This window comes from Malania oleifera, chromosome 7 (assembly GCF_029873635.1).
Source record: "Malania oleifera isolate guangnan ecotype guangnan chromosome 7, ASM2987363v1, whole genome shotgun sequence".
NCBI classification, from domain to species: Eukaryota; Viridiplantae; Streptophyta; class Magnoliopsida; order Santalales; family Ximeniaceae; genus Malania; species Malania oleifera.
This window is the reverse complement of record NC_080423.1, coordinates 104,531,711-104,554,471: the sequence shown is the minus strand read 5'-3', so window position 1 is coordinate 104,554,471 and position 22,761 is coordinate 104,531,711. Positions and strand designations below refer to the sequence as shown.

Below are 22,761 nucleotides of genomic sequence, written 5' to 3'. Positions count from 1 at the left end.
ATTGTGTCTCATCAAATTGAATTTGATACAATAGTTAAGGAAATTTTTTTTTTTTAAAATCAAGCATAAATATTCTAAATTACATAAAAAATTTTAATCACCAAGGCCTTCACCGTAAAGACGAGATGAATTTGTCTTTTTAAAATTAAGTAAATTACACCAACAATTTCTAAATATAACGAGAGTTACCTTACTCTTTAAATATTGATTTATTAGTTTAACAATTTCATATCACAAAACTCATCACAATGTGATTTTAAATTGCAAAAATAATATATCTTTATTATTTTTTTTACTAACTTAAGACCAATGTTTAATTAGTAAAAATATATCTTAAAATTGTCAAAGATTACAAAAGAAATGTATAGAGCAATCGGTCTTAAGCTAGCTACGGCGAAAAATTGTCCAATTTGACCCATTAAATATCTTGATTTTTGTTTTATAAAAAACATCTTATAGAATTACAAATTAATCTTTTGTTGTAAGTCTAAAATTTCTTTAAAAAATACACTTGACATGTACGTGCATATTTTTGTCCGTCAATATATTATTTGATTTATTATGAGTTTGTTGAAACTTATAAAATATGAGAAAAAAATATGAAAGAATATACTTTTAAATATTTGGTTATCAAAAAAAGTGAGAAGGAAAATAATAATAATATATATTAAATTAATGAATAAAATTTTAATTTTATACATGTTTAAAATTTCTTAATTCTCAATCATATTAGAATAAATATTTATTTTTTGCATGATTTTATTTTGTAAAAGAGTGAAAGAAACCAACAAGAAAAAGGGTGAAAATAAAAAGGAAATGAGCAACAAATGCCCCCACGCAGGATCGAACTACGGACCTTCAGTTTACAAGACTGACGCTCTACCACTGAGCTATAAGGGCTTGCTTATTGCTCGATAATCCATTATTTTAGATAACCTAATACTGTAAACAGTGCACTCACTTTACTCCGACCTCAACTCTCTCTCTTCCATCCATTGCCTTTGGGTGCTTCCGATGGACAACGCTTTCGATCCTGTAAGCAAAAACCCTAGTTTCCCCAATCCTATCGCGTTTGAATTTATCCTTATAAACTTTCATTCGGGATCCATCTCTACATTTCTTCTATTTTCAGGACTTGATTCACGCCATTTTCAAGCTCGTATGGAGCAGAAGAGCCCTTGGTTGGTTTATATTCTTCTCTCCTTTTCCTATACTACCCTACTGTTTTTAGTATCGTTTGGATGCTTTGGTTTTATTTAATTCATTTCTGGTTTCATCTGCAGAGCGTGAGAAGATCGAAGGCTCCGATAATGCCCTGGATGCCGAGGTAATTCCAAAATTCAAACACTACTCTCTATCGCTCTCTCATTATTAATCGCTATCATTTGGTATAATATATAGAATTTCTAATGATTAAAGTATTATTTATGCACATTTGTTAATCATACGCAATATCTTGTCAAAGATTCTTGATTCGCTGGTAGTCTTTTACGAATGCTTTTTAGTTAATGTGCAAACTCTGTCGGTATATTCTTTTAAATTTCTGAGCTAGATTAGTTCTGTATTTGCAGACTGAGTCTCAATGTTGGTATTTGGCAGTAATTGATTTTGTTTTTAGAACACGTTTTGATTTTGATTAGTACAGGTTGGAGCAGGAACATCCAAGAAGAATCGGCCAACCTCTGGTGAGCTAACATTTTTTAATTATTCATTCAACATTCTTCATTCCCCATGTTTGGTGGCTAGGGCTTATGAAAATTGACCAGAAATTTAATACAAATCAAGGGAAATAAATCAATATCATAGTGAGATCATCGGGTTTAGTGCACGGGCTTGTTATATTTCAATAGCTGGTGCATCTGTCATTGATATGCTTGATTATTATTAAGAGATGTTGATCAGTCAAATTAACTTAGCTGAACTTTACAATTTGTGTCCAAATTGAGTGTAGACCTTTGTTGTATATGTATCATGTATGGAGTATGTGAAGTTTAGTTTAGAAACATCTCATTGGAAACATGGTGCATTTTGGCAATGAAATATCTTGCAATAATAAATAGAAAACATACATGGGATTGTTTTTTATGCTGATAAAATGTTTTAGAAAGAGAAATAATTATGACAATAAGAGCTTTTGCTTTTTTTTTTTAAATATTTTTTGGTAATTCTGTGTACTGTTAATCACATAAGAGACTCTTTTAAGAGGGATGCAATGTAATTCTTGATACTCTTTCTCATATAAATAAGCCCTTGTTAGAGGCTTTGCATTCTGAATGGATTTTGTTGAGCTGAATTTTGGATCAAGGCTTGGATTTTTTTTTTTTTATAGAGAGAGGGGGGGGGGGGGGGGGTGATGGTGGTGGTGTAAGAAGTACAAAAATCAATATAGTTGAGTGATCCTTTTGCAAAGTAGATCTCCAAAGAAGTTGTTGAGTTGAAGTGTGAGAATTGAGTTGGTCACTAAATTGGGTGGCTGTTTAGCTTATGATTGTAATATTGTATAGTTGCTACCTTGAAATTGCAAATAAATGCAATGCTAGTAGCTAGTGGTCAAACCATAGTTACCAAAAAATGCAAACCCGTTAGCGAACCATGTATTGGTACAAACATTCCATAACATGGTACATTTTTGTTCCGGAATGTTAAATTTAATGATCCTAAGTTTTAATTCAATATTTTTTGCATAACATATATTTTTTATTAGTTGGAGTAGAGAATTATCACATTATAATTCCATCGCAATTCATTATTTGCTATTTCACAAAATAAAATCTAATTTTGATTTTCAAACACTTCGCCATCCTCCCCAAAATCTACAAGTGCCATCACATATTTGTTCACCGATATATGTAAGGAAGTATATATACCCTTATTGTTCCGCATTTTAGAGCATGTTCCACACCATAATCCCATCTGTCCCACAAACCAAAACGTTTCACGCTCTAGGTAACATTGGGTCAAACTGTGACAAATGAATTCTGTTGTACAAAGGAAACCCTTCTGTTGAACTTTACTTCGATTTTATGACTAGTTGTGTGCTGCATTAGATCAACGCTGGGGGGATTAACTGTGATCAGAGGGATATTTGTATGAAAAACATCAGAGCAATTTAATTTTCACATGAAGCTAGAGAAAACGCGGAAGTTATTCATCCAAATTAAAATTAAATACCATTATACATAAATTACAGGAATGATTTTCAGGGGAAAAAAACTGTTTTAAAATGATCCAGTGAAAGATTAAATGCTCACTCATCCAAGGTAGCTGCATCTTTTACCTTTTTCTTACCGTAATTTCAACTATTGCTAACATTGGGATTCTTTTTACTCTTCGTTTGATGCAGCAAATGCAAATGCACTAAAGTTGAGTTGCGAACTTCTCCGAGTCTTCGTCACAGGTTTCCCTACTCAGAATAACATTCTTGTTTTGATAGCAAATTCTTTGTCATACCTTTTAGAGTAATAATGTGGATTTCTTATGAAATCCTTGGGTTGATCTAGAGGCCGTGCAACGAGCAGCTACAATTGCTGAAGCAGAGGGTGTTAGTAAAATAGAGGCAACTCATTTAGAGAGGATTCTTCCGCAGTTGCTTCTAGATTTTTAACAGGTACTCCAACGGTGACCAAACACTTCTGATAAATTTCTGTGACATTTTTTTTTTTTGGTAAATATTGAGAAATTTTTATGTAATCTGTGTTTGCACTTGAGGTCACTGATTAAGAAGTAGCATAAAAGTGGAAAACTGCTTGGGTTAAAATCTCAGTTTAAAGACCACGTATTATTTTCATTTTCTATTTTTTGAAATGTAGAATATATAAAAAGTGAGGATGATATTGTTTTGGTTAAGGACGAAGACATTAAAGAAAGTTGACAAAGTTATTTTAGTAAGTTGTTTAATAAAAACCAAATAGAAGACTTAAACTTAGAATTGTCAAATGAGAAAAAGAATAAAATTATGAGATTTATTCGCAAGATTAGAGTTAACGAAGTTAAGTTTATACTAAAAAAGATGAAAAATGAAAAAGATATGGGTCCAGATAACATCTCAATTGAAGTTTGGAAATGTTTAGGTGATAACGGAATTATATGTTTAACTAATTTATTTAATACAATTATAAAAATTAAGAAAATTCCAGATGAATGGAGGAAAATCACTTTAATACCTATATACAAAAATAAAAGAGATATTCAAAATTGTAATAACTATCGTGCAATTAAACTTTTGAGTCATATGATGAAATTATGGAAAATGGTAATTGAACAAAGATTAAGGTAAGAAATGAAAGTCTTAGAAAATCAGTTTGGTTTTATGCTTGAGAGATCTATCACAGAAGTTATTTATCTTTTAAGAAAGTTAATGAAAAAGTTTAGGGAAAAGAAGAGGGATTTGCATATGATATTTATTAACCTTGAGAAAGCATATGATAAGATACCCAGGGAAGTTCTATGGTGGGTTTTAGAAAAAAAAAGGTGCATATAGTAGGGTATATTGATGTTATTAAAGATATGTACAATGGAAAAATGACTAGTGTAAGGACTATAGATGGAGAAATTAGAGAATTTCCAATCACCGTAGGTGTACATCAAGGATCTGCTTTGAGTCCTTATTTTTTTGTTTTAGTGATAGACCAATTGACTAAGAGTATTCAAAAGGAGGTTCCATGGTATATGTTGTTTGCAGATGATATTGTATTAATTGACAAAATTAGGGACGAAGTAGAGGTTGAGTTAGAGAATTATAGAGAGAAATTTTGGAATCTAGAGGCTTTAAGATAAGTAGAAATAAGACAGAATATATGAAATGTAATTTTAGTAATGATTTATAGGAATATTGGAGATAAAGTTAAACTTGATGATGGAGAAATAAATAGCACTTGTAAATTTCGATACCTTAGATATATTATGTAAGTTGAAGGAGAAATTGAAGATGATGTAATGCATAAAGTTAAAGCAGGTAAAATGGAGAAGTGCTTCAAGTGTGCTAAGTGATAGCAGAATACCCTTAAAATTGAAAATGAAGTTTTATAGGATAGCTATAAGACCACCTATACTATATGAATCGGAATGTTGGGTGATGAAGAAACATAATATCCAAAAAGTAAAAGTTGTCGAGATGAAAATGCTTAGATGGATGAGTGGTATAACATTGAAAGATAAATTAAGGATTGATCATATTCGTGGTAAGTTAGGTATAGCTCCTATAGAAGATAAGATAAGGGAGGGACGATTTAGATGGTATGAACACTTGTAACGTAGGCCACATAGTGCACATGTGAGGAAGAGTGACTTAGTTATTGTGGGGGGGCAGTAGAAGGGGTAGGGATAGACCTAAAATAACCTGGGAGGAGATAGTGAGTAATGATTTAATATCCTTGAATCTATCAATAGAAATGGTCCATGATTGTATAAATTGGCAAAAAATGATTCATATAGCCGATCCCATCTATGGGACTAAGACTTGATTTTTGTTGTTGTTAGTCCCCATCATGGAAAAGGGTTTTTGGTACTCTTATCACCATCAGTTTCAAATACTCAAGTAGTTTTAATATTTTCCTTTAAAAATATTTTCTGTTCAAGCAAACAGAGCCAAAAGGTTAGTCAATACAGTTTTATGCTCCTTGTTTCTTTAAACAATGAAGTTGTCAAGTTGGCATCACTGTTTGGATTTAAGAATTGTGAAGGAAAAGGAATAAAAGAAAAGAAAGGATCATGGCAAACACATCTTTCTGTACGGTATTAAAAATTTTACAAATATAATAAATATTGTAATAATAATAAACAATATTTAAACAGAGAAAACAGCATATATAGAGTGCCACATGAGCTTTTGTAGATGGATTTATAGCCATTACTTTATGGGAATTTTTTTTCCTTTTTTTTTAGAGGATCTCTTTGACCAAGGATTTTGTTTAGGAAAAAGAAAAGAAAGAAAAATAAATAGGAAATTTATTTCCTTTTATATTCCGTTTTTATATGAAATACTATTAAAAATGAAAGCTTGCTTTAATAGGATAAAAAAAATAGGAAAAATTAAATATTAATGATTTGTAAAATTAAAATTTTGTTTATGAATTTGATATATATATATATATATATATATATATATTTTTTAATTTTCCTTTTCACTTTCTTTGATAATCAAATACAAAAATATGAATTTTTTAGTATTTTTATTTTCTTTTTAAAAATATTTTCTGAATTCCAAATGAGATTTTAAGATTTTGAAAATTAAATATAGCTATGCGCTGTAGGTGTCACGACCTCCCGGGAGCGCGTGTGCCCCGGGCGGTGAAATAAAAAATCAATTAATATTTTTTCAGGAAAAATGGGAATATCGGAGTCGCCACTAATTTTTAGTGTGGTTAGAACATATGATTATTACCCCGTTAGGGGTAGAATGGGTCTACATTACCAGAGCTGGAGTCGGGAGTTTGGTTACGCGAGGGGAAGGTACGAGCACCCCATACGCGCCCGTTCTTACGAACGGTGCCTAATTAATTTAGAATTATCCCTAAGTTAATTTAAAAAGTCTTTAAACTACTCATTTTATGAATTTATAAACACACATGAAAAATATATAACTAAATAAATATAATATATACATATATATTCCCTTAGAGCTTAAGGTACGTGATGTCCGAAAGCTCATACATCTGCAATAAAATCATAGGGATAAAAATCGAAAATAATTTACAAAAATACACTCCTTGATTTTGAAAATCGTATAGAATTTTTAGTAGGAAAGTACTAATATGGGAGGTTTTAACATATATTAATAAGATAATAAGTGAAGATATTACACTATTCCTAATAATATTAATAATAACACCTATCTACTAAAATATTACGAGTACTAAAATAAGTAATATAATCCCACATACCATGTGCATTAAGATCATAAATACATATTATTACTTAAGATATCATATTACTGAATTATTACCCAAAAATACTCAAATTACTAAATATAATTACCTAGAGTCCTAAGTTACTAAATATATTACATTATTACTAAATATGTAATTGCCTAAAACCCTACTTTACTAAATATGTATCATGACTCAAAGTATTACTTTTTAAATATGTAAAAACCCTAAGTTACTATATGTAGATATTATTTATTAAAATAACTATTATAGCATTAAAATTCCACAACAATATTATAAATATGAAAGAAAAAAAAAATAAAAAATAAAAAATAAAAAAATAAAATAAAATAAAATAAAATTTCAATCGTATATAAGAAATAAACAAATAATAAATAATAATGAACATACATATGTACGCAATAACAATATAAAATAATAAACCATAATAAATAAATAAATATATATATACATGTATACACTAATGGTTATATTACTAGTAGCGCCCCTTTTTTTTATAGTAACACTAACCGTGGTAAATATGAACACACAATCAAAGATATACATTGTATATATAGAAACAAAAATTGTTGAAACTAAGGAAACAAACTTATAATTAGATTATGGAAACCAAATATCCCTAAAATCAGTGAATTATTGTACAAAGGTAAGCAAACAGTCAGATTATGGAAATAATATAAAGTTAATATGAATATTCGATATACTCATGGAAAATTATCAAATCGAAAATTGGTATAGAACCCTAAAAATTAATATGCTACACATGAAATAAATACTAAATGTGAATGATGATAACCCTACATGTGAATATTAATTACAGCAAAAACCCTAAATAGCTCTAAACAGTATGGATGTCAAACAAGGACTCTCTTAATTAAATAATTACAACAACTATTCCAACCACGTATTAAACATGCAATAATAATATTAACAATTCAACGAATAAAACGAAATTAAACTTTAAATATCTAAATAAACTCCAACTATAAAAATTCCACAATAAAGACAATTAACTTATCTAAATAATGCAACCGAAACTTACCAAAAATACTAAATATTAAACTAACTATAAAAATCATAAAAAACGTACATACCTGCATATTCAAGGAAAAAAATATAGATATTAAAAAGAATAAAAACCAGCAAAGAAACAGAAAAAGAAAAGAAACAAAAAATAAAAAATGGCACGTGAATGTGTGTGCGTGTGTATGGGAGCAGGGAGGCTTACTGAAGACGACGATGATGATGGCTGGGAGATTGGGGTCGCTGGTGTTGCTGGGTGAGCTTGACGGGAGCGTGGAGTGGCTGGCGGGTGTTGCAGCGGCAGCGAGCACAGCCGACCGGAGCAGAGAGTTCAGCAGGACTGGTCTTCTCGGCTGTTCTTTTTGGATGGAAGCAGGTTGGCAGCTGGAGGTTGGCAGCGAGCGTTGCAGAGGGGAGTCCAAGGGAGGCTGTGTGCTTGGGTGGTGTTCTCGGGTAGCTATAGCCATGCAGCAAGGCAGTCGGAGAAGATGGAGGTCTAACGTGGAGCTGCTGCGGTGAGATGGTGATTGTTGGCAGAGGGCGGTGATGGCCCCGTGCGATGTCGCCGACCGTGGGGCTGATGAAGTTGGGCTCGGGGTGGTTGCCGGAGACGGAGATGCAGAAGCTCGGATATGGCGTGCTCAGGTTGCAGGCTTCCTGGCTGTCTATGGTGGAAGGGAGCAAAAGGATGAGGGAGTTCCAGGGGTGGAGGCTGTGGAGGAGGGAAGAAGAAGAAGACGAAGAAGAAGAAGCAGCCGCTGTGCGCTGCGTGTGCCCCCGGCTGTGTGTGCAGCGCCCCCCCTAAGGAAGAAGAAGAAGACCCACTCTTTTTATAAAAATTTTAACAAACCCTAGCTCCTCTCATTTTCCTTTTTTGGTTTTTTTATTTTTTATTATATTTCTTCTTTTATACCTTTATGGAAATAATATATATGAGCATAATAATAATAATAATAATAATAATAATAATAATAATAGTGATAGGAAAATAAATAATAAAATAATAGTAATAATAACAAATTACTTATATCAATATAGGAAAATAAATAATAATAATAATAAAATAATAGTAATAATAATAATAACAAAGTAATAATAAAAATATATGAAAATAATAATAATAATAATTGTAATAATAGAAAATTAATAAAAATAATAATAAAGTAATTACAATAATATATGAAAATAATAATAATAATAATAGTGAAAATAATAGTAGTGATAATAGATAATAACAACAATAAAAATCGTAATAGTAATAATAATAAAGTATTAACACTAATAATATATACGATAGTAATAGTAAAAAAATAAAAAATAAAAAAAATAAAAATAATATATTGGGCCTTGGGCAAAAATAGGGTGTCTACAGTAGGTTTTTCTGTTTTTTTGCCTTGTTTTGTTTTGTTTTGGGTTTTTTTTTTTTGTACACATTTTGGATTTATTAGAGGTCTTGTGTGGATCTGGTCATCCAAGCTACCGTTCATTTTCTATCCTATAAAATTCAGCTAGCTCGTTCTATTCGAAGTGTCAACATAAAAATTTAAAACTTTTTAACTATTTTAATGTCCTTAGGGCATTGCGAGGAGTTTTTTCTCGTTTTAACTTTTTTTTAAAAAAATATATTAAATAATACCCCTTTCTGGGAATTATTTTTCAGAATGACCTTAACGTAATTTCGCTACTCCAAGTAGCGAGATTTACTTTGGACGAAGGAATGTGCAGCGGACCCGTGACAAATCTCGTTACTTCCTGTAGCGAGATTTAATCAGGAACATTAAATATTTAACCACCCGGCGTTGGATGCGTGGCAAAGATTTGCTTTGAAATTGAACTTCTTCCTTGTCTGTGCTCGCGGACGAACCAGGAAGAGAGGAGCAGCACTTTGCGTAGAGGAGAGTTCACTTTACAGAGCTGTCGGACAATATTGCAGGAGAACAGAGCAGGTGACTGTTGGAGATTGCCTGTTGCTCGTCGAACGTTGGGGAGAAGGTATAAAAGGGGGAGATGAGGTATGTGATTCCTACATAACCCTTTGTTACTCATATTTTTTATTTTCGCTGAATCTGCTATTTTGAATGAAGTTTTAATTATTTTGTTGTTGATTGGAAGCGTATGTCGAAAACTCCCAACACTGAGGTTAGGATTATTTTGATTTTCTTTTTTATTTCCTTGAATTTTATATTGATTTTACTGCCATGTATTTCATGTGTTTTTCATTTCAGTTATGTATTTCAGCTATTATTATTAAGTATGAAAATTTTTATTTATAATTATGTTTATAATGTTATGAAATTATAACAATTTGAATGGAGGTGAGGATTATTCAAAATAACAGATTCAAAATACATTTCAGTTATTATTATTAAGTATGAAAATTTTTATTTATAATTATGTTTGTAATGTTATGAAATTATAACATTAATTTCTGTTTATGAACCTGTTCCTGCCATGAACCCTTTCCTGCTGTTATGAATTTAATATTAATACTTATTATTATTAAGTATGAACCCTTTCCTGCCATGAACTTCTGTATATTTTTGCATATTTTGAAATTGTTTAAAATTTCATTAATTGTTATGATTGTGAGCAATCTTTTTCATTAATTTTCAGGGAATAGTTATGAATTTTAATTATTGTTGTTGAAATTGCAACCTTTTTTTTTGAAAATTATACTCTTGTAGGTTGGGTAAAAATAGAAAAAAATAAAAAGATAATCATAGATTGGCTTAAATCCTAACTACACTTACAAGTTCAACATGTCATTAACTTGTGATTTTCCTCGGGCCTAGCTACTTAAGAATTTTTTTTTAAAGAAATGGGGGGTTTGGCTACCTAGGAATTTTTTTTAAAAGTGTTTAGAACGAAAATACAATGTCATGTAAGAATAATCCTAAATTTAACAAGTAATTTTTATACCTATCTCACATTTTGAATATGTCATTAAACGTACCTCTTGAATGTTTGTGTTTTAGTCTAAAATCTGTTTTAACAATCTAATTATTATGTTTATAGGTTTTAGCCTAAACCTGATTTGACAATCTATTTCTTATGTTTATAAGTTTTGACATTTTCATTCTCCTTGAGGCTAGGTGTGTTGGAGTTAAGGTTCAAGCATTGAGTGCTATTTTTGTTGTATCACTATTTAATTCATAATGAATAAGAATATTTTCTCCTTCCTCAAATGTAGTAGTCTTCAAAGGTTAATTCACATAAATCATGGTGTTAATATTATTTACTTAGTCTATATTGAGTTGCCCCTTATACTTAGAAAAGTTTGTCCACTTGAAACCCATTATAAGTGTTACAATTAGGAAGTTTTAAGTTTTAATTGTTGTGTTCTTTTTTTTTTTTTTTGTTTACTTTCCAAGTTGCTACATGTAACCATAACTTTATTAATTTAAATTAACATTAAATAAATTAATATGTTGAATTAAATTAGTAATATTCATTGTAAAATTCATTTATATCATAGTAATATGTTGTAAATATACATTAATAACAAGATTATTGTTAATTAAATATTATAAACTGATTTTATTTATTAAGGTATTAATTATTAATAAAATATAATTAATTAACACACTATCTATATTCCTTATTTAAATGTTGAGTATTCAGATTGTTAACCTAAGAAATCACCACAACTTATGAAGTAAAAAAAAGATCTCAGCTATATTTTAGAAGTTCAAGAATTTTCCTAACTTATGAAGTGATTTGTACTTAATTAAATAACATTCTGACATGTATATATAAATTAAATATTTTTATGATAAAAAATTTTATTACCTTATCTTTGGAGAGACCTCAGAATTGAATTTGAATTTGCATTGAATTTAAATAAAATGTAATGTATATATTAAAATTTACTCAAATACATTGAAATCCAAATCTAAGGTCTTAAAATTTTTCAACGAAATAAAGACACTCCAAAATCTATATATTTGAAGGTTTAAAAGCTATAAGAGAGTTTAATGATCATAATAGAGTTATAGGATGACTAAACTTAGTGAAATTAATTATTGATTACTATTAGTAAGACGTAGCACTTATACATACAATTTTGTTTTGCGCAAGTATTTTTTGTTTCCTGAGCGCCGATCTAAATGGCAGGAAGCTCAAGCAGTGCTTTAGTGACGGTATTATTGTACATAGGGGGGACATCATAACCGGAGCAGATGGTGTTAGTTATAGTAGTCCGTCAGTTCGACCAATTCGAATTGGCCATAGGTGTAAATTAAATAAATTATATACGAAAATATATAAATATTTGCATATTGATCCAGATCAATATGCATTGCGGGTGAACGCAAGATATCCTTTGCGAGGGTACAATAACATAGTCCTCTACGAACTGTTCCCATATCTGATGATTATGGTTTGCGCATTGTGTTGAACGCACACTGCGTAGGTGAGACATATTTAACGTTGCAATTATATGTCGAAACAATTCCTCAAATGGGTATAATCGCGGCTAAGCAGCCAGACGCGCCTGCCGAGCATTTGGATGAAGTCGAGGAAGACACCCATCAAACACATCATCTTGATGTGAGTCCGGAGGTTGGTGGTATGCCTACGGCCGATTTTATCGAATATTCGGGATCGTCATTCGAGTCGTCGGCGTATGAAGCACTTGTTCCTGACACGTATCCGCAGGGAGGTTGCGAAGACGTTCCGATAGAGGGACCAACATCGTTGTTCACCATTGCGAACGACGCATTGGACGAGGGCATGAACATTATAAACGATGTTCATCTTGAAGATGTAGACACGCACGAGCAGGAAATGGGGTAAAGGTTAAATAAGGCCCCCGATGATGTGAACCCACCCCCCCGTGACACGGATGATGCAACATTCGATGCCCAATTCATGAACGAGCCTCCGATGTACGGTCATATTGACCTAGATGCGGCAGATTTAACTGCGGTGGATGAGCTTCTTATACGCGTGACTCGTTGGGATGAATCCTCTGAGTTGAGTAGGGGGATGCTCTTCGGATCGAAGGATCAGTTGATCGCCGCAATGCGAATGTATCATGCTCGCACCCACCATGACTTCCACGTCGTACGATCTACCCCAGATTTATGAGTTGTTAGGTGTAAGGACCACGACTGTGAATGGAGATTGCATGCCATGTATCAGATGAAATACCGTTTATTCGAAATCACCCAATATGGTGGTTCGCACACGTGTCTGAACGAACTTCTCTTGCAGGATCATAATCAAATCATATCGTCCCTCATTGCTAGAGAGATAGTGAATATGATAAGGGGAGATGCGTCGTCGTCGATCACCACATTGAAGGAGTTAATAGATCGTCGTTTCGGCTATACAATCTCTTATAAGAAGATTTGGTTGGGCAAATAGAAGGCAATTGCCTAAGTATTCGGTGATTGGGAGAAATCCTATGTCACGTTGCCGAAATGGATGGAAGCGATGTGCGCGTACAATCCTAAGACTATAGTACGGTGGAGGTGGACTCCTGTTCCAGGTAGCGAAAACACCGCAACATTCGCATCCGTATTTTGGTCGTTCGCAGCATCTATTCAAGGTTTTCGTCACTACCCTCCCGTTATATGTGTGGACGGGACACACTTGTACGGTAAGTACAAATGCAAACTCCTTATTGCGACGTGCCCGGATACAAATAGGCAAATATTTTCCCTTGCATTCGCTATTGTGCAAGAGGAAAGCTTTGACAAGTGGAGTTGGTTTCTGTGTTGTCTTCGTTCCATTACCGACAGGGACGACATTTGCCTTATATCAGATCGGCATCCAAGGATGGATAAATGTTGTGAACATACTAGTATGCCAAATGGTATGTAGGATAAATGTTTTCTTTTGTACAAGTGCATGGATGGATATACTGAATGTTCCGAAGGGAACTCTGCCGAATTTTTTTTCTAGTAATTTGATAGCTTGGATATGTATGTAACTAGTTGATGTAACGTTGTGAACATACTGATATGTCAAATGTTGTGTAGGATAAATGTTTTCTTTGAACAGGTGCATGAATGGATATGCTAAATGTTCCAAAGGGGACTCTGCCCAATTTTTTTCTAGTAATTTGATACCTTGGATGTGTATGTAACTAGTAGATGTAACGTTGTGAACATACTGGTATGTCTGCCGATTGTGTAAGATAAATGTTTTCTTTGAACATGTGCATGGATGGATATGCTGAATGTTCCAAAGGGGACTTTGCCGAATTTTTTTCTAGTAATTTGATACCTTGGATGTGTATGTAACTAGTGAATGTAATGTTGTGAACATACTAGTATGTCAAATGTTATGTATGATAAATGTTTTCTTTGAACAGGTGCATGGATGGATGTGCTGAATGTTCCAAACAGGATTGTTGAATTTTAGCTAGTTTTGCCCAGGCTGCCTGCTTTGCCGATTTCTCTCAATTTGATTGGCCGATTGTTGTGTTATAAAATAGTGTTTTCACCCCATGACCAAAACAGATATGGTTTCCAATCTGACCAAGAAAAATGTTCTAGATAGAGCTATAATTATATGTGTTTTTTTTTTTGGAAGGAAAAAGGTAAATTTATTAAAAAGAGACAAATAAGAAGCTTCAATCCTCCTGGATGAAAGAGAGATATAGTAGAAAGGGGAAAAAATAAACTTAATCACCCTCCCAAATCATAGAATATGTAGAAAAACTCTTCCCAATCAAATAAGACAACAAAGAATTGGATTTAGTCCAAAGGTACAAATTTGATAAAAATTTATCACACCTTCGTGGCAATGGAGTAACTTTCATTGAAGATTCTTCTGTTCCTCTTCTTCCAAATTTTGCAACAAATGACTGTCGGAATTGCTGTTTTCATACTTACCACAAAAGAAAAAAGAAAATGACATCAAACTACATGAATTGTCAATGAAAATTACTGCCAAATGAGCATAGCATGTTAGTGGAACTGCGTACATGAAGGTTGACAATAATTAGAGGGCTGAACTTTGTTCCTAAAATTTGAACCCTATATCCCCCCCCCCCCCCTGGGGGGCCCCCTTAACTAAACTCAAAATTCATGATCATGTATGTAAAAAACGAAGTCAAATTTCAATCTAGAAGGCTATCTTTTTTAGGCAACATGCATACCTATATGAAACATTATTACAAAAATTTATGATCACGTATCTATTTCAAATTAATCCTACGAAATAGTGTGCGTAACAAGTGTAAAAAAAGGACTTCGATAAGCAGAAACAACTCTATAATTTGATCCAACTCAATGTTCAAAGCCTGGATGAACAGATACTTGCTAACCCCATCTCTCAATTTTCAACTACAATATTGTCTTTTCTTATGATGTTCTATTTGATATGCACTGCCCAGAGTACGTAGGAACTTAATGAAATAGGCTTTAAAAGCATGGTCCAAAATGTTTAATATTAGGTTACTAGTAGTGCGGCTACTGCTCCTACACCTAAAAATGTTGCTTGAAATAAACTAGCTAGTCTTCCACAGGGCTAGTCTTGTCATTTGACATTATTCCATTTGGGGCTTAGTAGTGCATATACAAACATAATACATAAATATGTGCGTATATATACACAAAGACACATTCACACAAACATATATACATAAGTATATATATATACATAAGTATATATATATATATATATATATATATATATATATAAAGATATATATATATATATATATATATATTGCGCCAGTATAATCATATAGAATGAAATGAAAGGTGCATACTCCCAAGGAACATCTCCTACGAGCATCTAGTCCGCCTCCTTATCTTCATAAGTGAGCACAAAATCGGATGATCCATTTTAAAGCTTGGAGGTCATTCTTGCTTGCTCACTCTCTTCACTCGAACGTAGTTACACAATCATAATTACATTTTAAAACTAGAACAGAATTATCAATGCAACTCATTACTGCCCTAGTCCTACTAATTTGACTTTGAGGTCAAAATGTTTATGCACTCTTAAGTCAGTTGGTTCTAAAAACTAGTCGTTAGATTAAGGTGCAACAATGATTTAACAATAGTCGCACATAAAAACTTTTAAGATCGAATTGATAGAAAATAAGTAAATTACTCATTATTGATAAAAAGTATAGAAAATAAAGAATACACTCGCGAATGGAAGTGATGCCCGTGGTTGGATTTACAAACATGTCCTTCAGTGCTTGCGCTAAAGTCTCGTAGCAAGCGTGAGCATTTCGATCCACTTTCCTACCTATTGGCAATCCATCCATGTTAACCTTAAGAACCGCAAGATGTTCTTTTTCCATAGCAGCAGTATTGTTCTTATTGCTAGCATTGTACACTTTTTTCTTTGAAGTATCCTTCAATTTATAAGCCTCGCATGTCTCATCTTCTTCAGAGGTCAAAGTTTTTGCCTGGTTAGCTAAGCTATTCATCCTATAAGCGGCCATCCCACAACCTGATTGCTCCCAAGGAACAAAATGAATTATAGTAGTGACTGATGAGTAATATATTAGTTGAGACATGGAGAGAGAGAATAAACAGTGACATGAAGCAGCAATTATCCCAATCTTTCAGTTTCAGTCATGATTCCAATCTTTTAACAATCTAAATTAATAGAGGTACATCCTCATGAGTTACCCTCCTCAAAGTTAACTAAATTTGAATGGTTTCACGGTAGCAAGAAAGAGACGGTGTAGGAGAGGAACAATTTCTCAATTACACGAGACTCCAAATAAAAAATAACTCTAGAGGATTATTTGATATATGCTTTGCCTAGTACTAGAGATAGCAGCAACAGAAGAAGCAGAAGTTCTGTTTGGAACATGTTAAATTATTTAAATACTAATTATTTTCAATTAATATTTAAATATTTCCTACTCAAAAAAATAATAGAAGATTTTCCAATTTAATTAAATATAATTAGTGTATATTTATAGTGTATGACTGTTATATTAATTTTTGATAAAATTTTTTTTTTAACTAAATTATAGTTTTTATTAAATGTCAAAATTTAAATTAATAACTGAAGATTTCCTAATTTAATTAATTATTAAAATATTAAAAGATGTTTAGGTGCATAGAAAATCTCGCTATTCCGAGTAGCGATATTCAACCAAATCTCGCTACTTCATGTAGCGAGATTTAAATGCCAGACCCAATCTGGTACAAACGCGTGACCGCTAATAGATTGCACACGTAGCAAATCTTACTATTCGGAGTAGCAAGATTTAAATGTTAGGTCCAATCTGACACAAACGCGTGGCTGCCAATAGATTGCACACGTAGGAAATTTCGCTACTTGGAGTAGTGAGATTACGTCAGAGTTATTCTGGAAAATATTTTTCAGAAAAGAGTATTATTTAATATATATTTTTAAAAAAAATGTTAAAACGGGAAAAAACTCGCATTGCGAGTCACTTGTATTTGTGGAAATGACTTACTTTTTATTTTTTATTTTTTTGGGTATATGTAGGAACTCTAGCCATCGACGAGCTCTTCGGACTCCCTGATGCATCCCAAACCCACAAGACATCGGTCTTCCCCCCCCCCCCCCCTTGATTTGCCCTCTGAGTTAATCTGAATGCAGTCATAGACTACTTATAGCTAGGTTAGACGTACGACCAACCCAACCCTTAAGACACAACTCCTTTACCAACCACAATAGTCACCGTTGGCTTACCTTTGAGTGCATCAATCTGGAGTTGAACCCCGTTGCATACACTTGAGTGCCCAACTCTTTTCCACCATGCCATGCCCGTGGGGGCGAAATGACCAGCTTTTTACTCTATTGAAAAGTTGAAACAATTGGGCGAAGATAAATGAGGGTCAGATGTGGCAGTCAATGGAAATAGATTTAACTAAAGTTTGATGTTACTTGCGTGGCTCCATTTTTCCCTGTCTGATTATTTGAAACTCCTCAAGTGTGACTTTCAATGGGGACTTAAACTATTTTCGGGTCAATTTTCATATATAATAATTTTTCCAATTTTTCCAATTTCCAAAACTGAAGTTTCAAAGGACCCGCACCTTTGGGTCTAGTAGTAGCCTCTCTCCATTAGGTCGTTGGGGTGTACATACTCTATAGACAGGGTTAGGATTTTGATAGTTAAAGGGACTGTTTGGTTAAAGATTTTCACGTATTATTGTTTTTGAAAATAAAGAAAAATAGATTATTATGTATTTTTTGGCAAAAAAATATTGGCCTTCCTGAAATTTGGTAAAAAAAAAAAGACCTAACTTGCTTTAGGTTTTGTTTGAAACTTGGAAAATCTTAAGAAAAGGAAAATGAATCTACTTTGTCATGTTTGGTTATCAAGGAAAGTAACAAATAAAAAATATACCAAATTAATTAATAAAAATATGATTTTATGAATCATTTATATTTGATGTTTTTTAGTTTTTAACCATTTAAAAATAAAATTTTATTTTTAGTAGTATTTGATATAGATGGAAAATAAAGTGGAAATGAGTTTCCTTATTTTTCTTTTCTTTCCTTTTTCCAACTAAAATTCTTAATCTAAACAAGCCCTTGAGGTTTTAAAAATTTTCAATAAAAATTTCAAAATTGGCCTAAGGTTTTAAGAATTTTATAAATCTCCCATAAAATTTGTTAAAAAGACTTGTCAAAAAGATAACTTTTCTCATTTTGAAATGAGGTTTTTATCTTTTTGGCAAATCTTAAACGAGCCTTGTTGCATTTTTAAAATTTCAGGAGAGGTTTGGGATTCTAAATACTTCGGAGGGAGGTTATTGTCTTTTACTCTATAATTTTTTTTTATATATTCAAAAATATGTTTGTTTAGTTGTTCTTAAAATTGTTTGAAACGACGTTTAGTTAAGGCAAGTTACTCTACCTTATGTTTCCATTGTATGTTAAAAACTTGTTTAGGGATATTTTGTATATGTTTTTTTATTTTATTTTTATATATTTTATATATTGTGTGTTTTTAATATTTGATATAGGGAGAAAATATAGTAAGAAATGAATTGACGTTTTATTTTCTTTTCCTTTCTTTTTCCTCAAATAAAATCCTTAATCCAAACTAGTCTTAGTGAGTTGAGAGAGTTAGATTTTTTTTTTTCCCCTCTTGATCATGTGGGTTAATATTTCGATACCAAAGGCCTGTTTGGTCAAGTATACAAAAAGGAGTTTGCATATTATTATTTCTGAAAATAAGAAAGAAATGGTATTGCACAAGGGGCGATTTGGCCGATTCATGGCTTATTTTGATTAGGCTACACAATAATCGTGGTTAAGCGAACCGGTATATCATAACTATATAAAATATGTATTATATATAACGTAATATTTTATAATTTAAATATTTTTTCAACAGTTTTATTAGAACTTAGATTTGTTGCTTCTATGTCATTTTTCAAGAATTAATATTTAAGGATTTCTTTTTAGTTATGTTCAATTCATAGTGGATATTTTATTGAATGCTAATTTAAAATTTACAAATATATACAACTTCTCATCGATGCTTAAATTTTAATATTTGAATTCAAAAAATTTACAGTCCATTATAATAAAAGAATAGATATTAATTTGCATAGGTATAAAAAATTTTAATTAAATTTGACCATAATTTTAATTAATTGCTAGACATTAACCGAAAAGCCAATTAACAGTTTAGAACGACTTGATTCCGACTCGCATTAATTGAACAATTCGAAGTCTCAGTTCGGTTAAAAATCGGATGGTTATAATTTGATTAGTTGAATCATATGGAGACTCATATTTAAGCAAATTGATATTTTTATTGGATTAGTAATTGGATAGTCATGGTTTGATTAATGGAATGGAATGGAATCTCATCTGGGAGGAAGAAAGGGGGAAACCCACCCCACGGTAATGAAGTTGTGAGGGGACCAAAATGATTCAATGAAGGAAGCCTCCTTGTCACTTAGTTGTGAACCACTGCTTGACTTCCTTTTGTGCACTCTAGGGTTGACCGACGACTTTAAGGCGGTCCAAATTCCGGCCGCCGCGCACGTAGAGGCGACGCCTAGGACGGCTGATATGGTACAAGTGTACCGCACTGTATTGTACGAGGGGTGTTGTATTTCATGCCTAAACTTTGAAAAACACAACTAAACGAAAAAGAAAAAGACAGACATGAGACCAACGTTGTTCTGCTTTTCCCACACACCCACATTACTTAATTCTTTATTTTTTAGACTCGTTAGTAAACAAAAAAAAAAAAAAAGTCTTCCACTGTATAAATTTATATAAGTTTATATTTAAATTTATATAAATTTAGGTCCCGCTTGGATTAAGAAAAAAAAGAAAAGAAGAATAAGAAGAAAATTTATTTCCACTGTATTTAATACCAAATGCTACTAAAAATAAAATTTTATTTTAAATGATTAATTTAGTATAATTTAATTGATTAATTTGGTTTATTTTAACTGATTAATTTGATATCTATATATATATATATATATATATTTTTTTTTTTCTTTCTTAATAACCAAACATCAAAAATTGGATTTTTTTTTTATATTTTCTTTTCTTTTTTCAAAAGTTTTTCAAGCTCCAAAGAGACACTTGAGGTAAAAAGCTAATACCTTTCCTAAAATTTGACAAAAACATAATAACCTCTCATAAAAATGTCGCAAAAAATTTTAGCAAATTTTTTTGAAGTTTTAAGAATTTCATAGACCTCTCCTTAGATTTGTCCAAAAGAGACAAAACTCTCTTTATAGTTTATAAAAAGAGAAGTTTTTTGAAGTAAACTCTGCGTCTCGGTGGTAGATTTCAGGAGAGGTTTGTGGTATTTTTGAAATATCAGGGGAGGTATGTGACATTTTTGTTAAGTTTTTTAAGGTAAAGTCGGTGTCTTGGCAAATTTTAGGGAAAACTTGTGGTATTTTCAAAAACTCAGGGGAGGTATGCGTATTTTTGAAAAGCTTTTTGAAGTAAAGTCAGTGTTTTTTTGGGCAAATTTTAGGAAATGCTTGTGGTATTTTAGAAATCTTAGAGAAGATTTATGACAAATCTCACTGAAGATTTTGTCTTTTTGTCAAATCTGAAGGGAGTGAGTGTCTTTTATCTAAATATTTAAATTAAGTACGTAAAGGATGATTATATATTTATTTAGAGACATTTTTATAATTAAAATTTAAAACATTATGCTTTAGGGTTTGTCGAGAAATAAAATAAAAGGTAATATAAGAGGTTGTTACGTGCTTTAGATCAATAAACAATTAAACAAATAAATAAAAGAATAAACTAAATTAAAAGTGAAAAAGTAAAAGGAGCCCAAAAGTTGACTCTGCCGTGTCCCAAATCCCAAATCCTTCGCGTCATGAGGAATCTTTAAAATAAATAAATAAACAATTGTGGTAGATAGTTTAATGAGAGCCTATTAGATAGAGGAAGAAATTAAGAATTTTTTAGTATTTTCTGCACAAATAAATTAAAATAATATTACTCTTTTAAACTGTAAACCATTATTTTTGTTTAATTTTGTGGTAAAAGGTATATGTTGTATTAGATTGGTGGGGAAGATCAGAACTAGAGATCGATAGAAAAGAAATGATATGGGCTTCTAAAGAATGTCAGTAATTCGAAATTTTCTTGTCTTTTTTGAATTTGAATTACAAGGAAAAAAAATTTGGGTCGTAAGAAAATGTTATTTTGGAGTTTTATCAACAATTTGCTTATCTAGGCATAGATCTAGTATTTTTTGAATCCTTATGTAAGGAATTACAAAAGAAATTCTTTCAACAAAAATGTGAATTATGGAGGATTGATCGACGAAATATGAATCGGAAACTGAACCTTGATATACTTTAAAATAATAAATTTTTTTTTTTTTTGTTGTGAGATATATTGATAGCTATGGATTATTTGATTGGAATGAAATTAGGAATGGGTGCACATGACGATGTGAATTATTTGAAAAATAATTTAATGTTCTTCATTTTGGAAAAAGAGGATTAGAGAAATCCTATAGATTGTGGATTGGGACTTTCTCCACAGAAAAAGCATGAAAAAAATAAAATAAAATAAAAAGACTCGAATGGTAGGATTCCTCTATCATGCCTTTCAAATAATATTTATTTGAAATAACAGACTACATGATGATACTTTATGTACTATATTTGTCCTACACTTGGATCTATTTGCTATCTAATACAAAGCATTAATAAATTGGAAGGATATAAAATGATATTGCCATGTTTATTAATTAGTGTTTTCTCTTTGATTAGGGTTAGTGTTGGTGCCATCGCAAGCAAAACATATCAGATTGGGTGAATTGTAAAACTCGACAGTGGTTCTCGTGTCATTATATGAGTGTGTGTACACGCCTTTTCTTCTTTCCTTTAAGGATGTAAGTGCTCCCGTGTGAGTGTATTACAAATAAGGGTCTAAAATTAAGGAGATTAGAATTGTAACAATTGTATCAAATATTTATTTTATAAACTAAAAAAGAAATAAAAAATTCTCAAATTTTGATTGATGGTGTAAAACGTGCGAAAATTATGATAAATAATACGGAAAAACACAAAGATAAAGAAAATAAGAAAAAAAACATGGATTTAGCGTCGTTCGGCGAGCGGCAGCGAAATTTCACTATTGTAAAAAGTAGGGTTACATTATATGTATTTATACTAACCCTAATCATACAGAGATATTAGAAAAATTTCTTAAATACCCCTATATCGTACGCTCTACTCCACTTTCGGCATTAGCTTGCTTTCTTTATACATGTGTTCTACTCGATATGAGCCACATACTGCAACAGTTGATAATAATAATAAAAATTATAGCATATATAATCTTAATTGTACTTCTAAATTTCATGCCTTTGGTCCTATTCATGGCTTTCCACAAAACCCCAAAACACCCAATTAAACCAATTGCTCCAATGATCATAAAA

At 31.6% G+C, this 22,761-nt stretch overlaps 1 protein-coding gene and 1 non-coding gene across 7 annotated transcripts; one reads left to right on the top strand and one right to left on the bottom strand.

Annotated features, from left to right (window-relative positions):
• Positions 1-828: 828 nt before the first annotated feature.
• On the bottom strand, positions 829-900 carry TRNAT-UGU (transfer RNA threonine (anticodon UGU)). Its single transcript has one exon. It is a non-coding gene; the product is annotated as a tRNA-Thr (tRNA).
• A 24-nt stretch (positions 901-924) lies between these two features.
• Positions 925-22,338, top strand: LOC131159993 (protein MHF2 homolog). Of its 6 annotated transcripts, XR_009137906.1 has the most exons (8): positions 953-1,035; positions 1,133-1,181; positions 1,284-1,327; positions 1,646-1,685; positions 3,344-3,397; positions 3,501-3,607; positions 9,605-9,922; positions 14,230-14,456. XR_009137906.1 is itself a non-coding variant. In XM_058115259.1 (7 exons), the coding sequence occupies exons 1-6, from the start codon at positions 1,015-1,017 to the stop codon at positions 3,602-3,604; spliced, it is 312 nt and encodes a 103-aa protein (XP_057971242.1). In that variant the 5' UTR covers positions 953-1,014; the 3' UTR covers positions 3,605-3,607; positions 22,091-22,338. The 6 variants fall into 6 exon arrangements, 5 of the variants coding, with proteins under 5 accessions (XP_057971243.1, XP_057971242.1, XP_057971241.1 ...); XM_058115259.1 differs by lacking the exons at positions 9,605-9,922; positions 14,230-14,456 and adding an exon at positions 22,091-22,338; XM_058115258.1 differs by lacking the exon at positions 9,605-9,922.
• Positions 22,339-22,761: the final 423 nt, after the last annotated feature.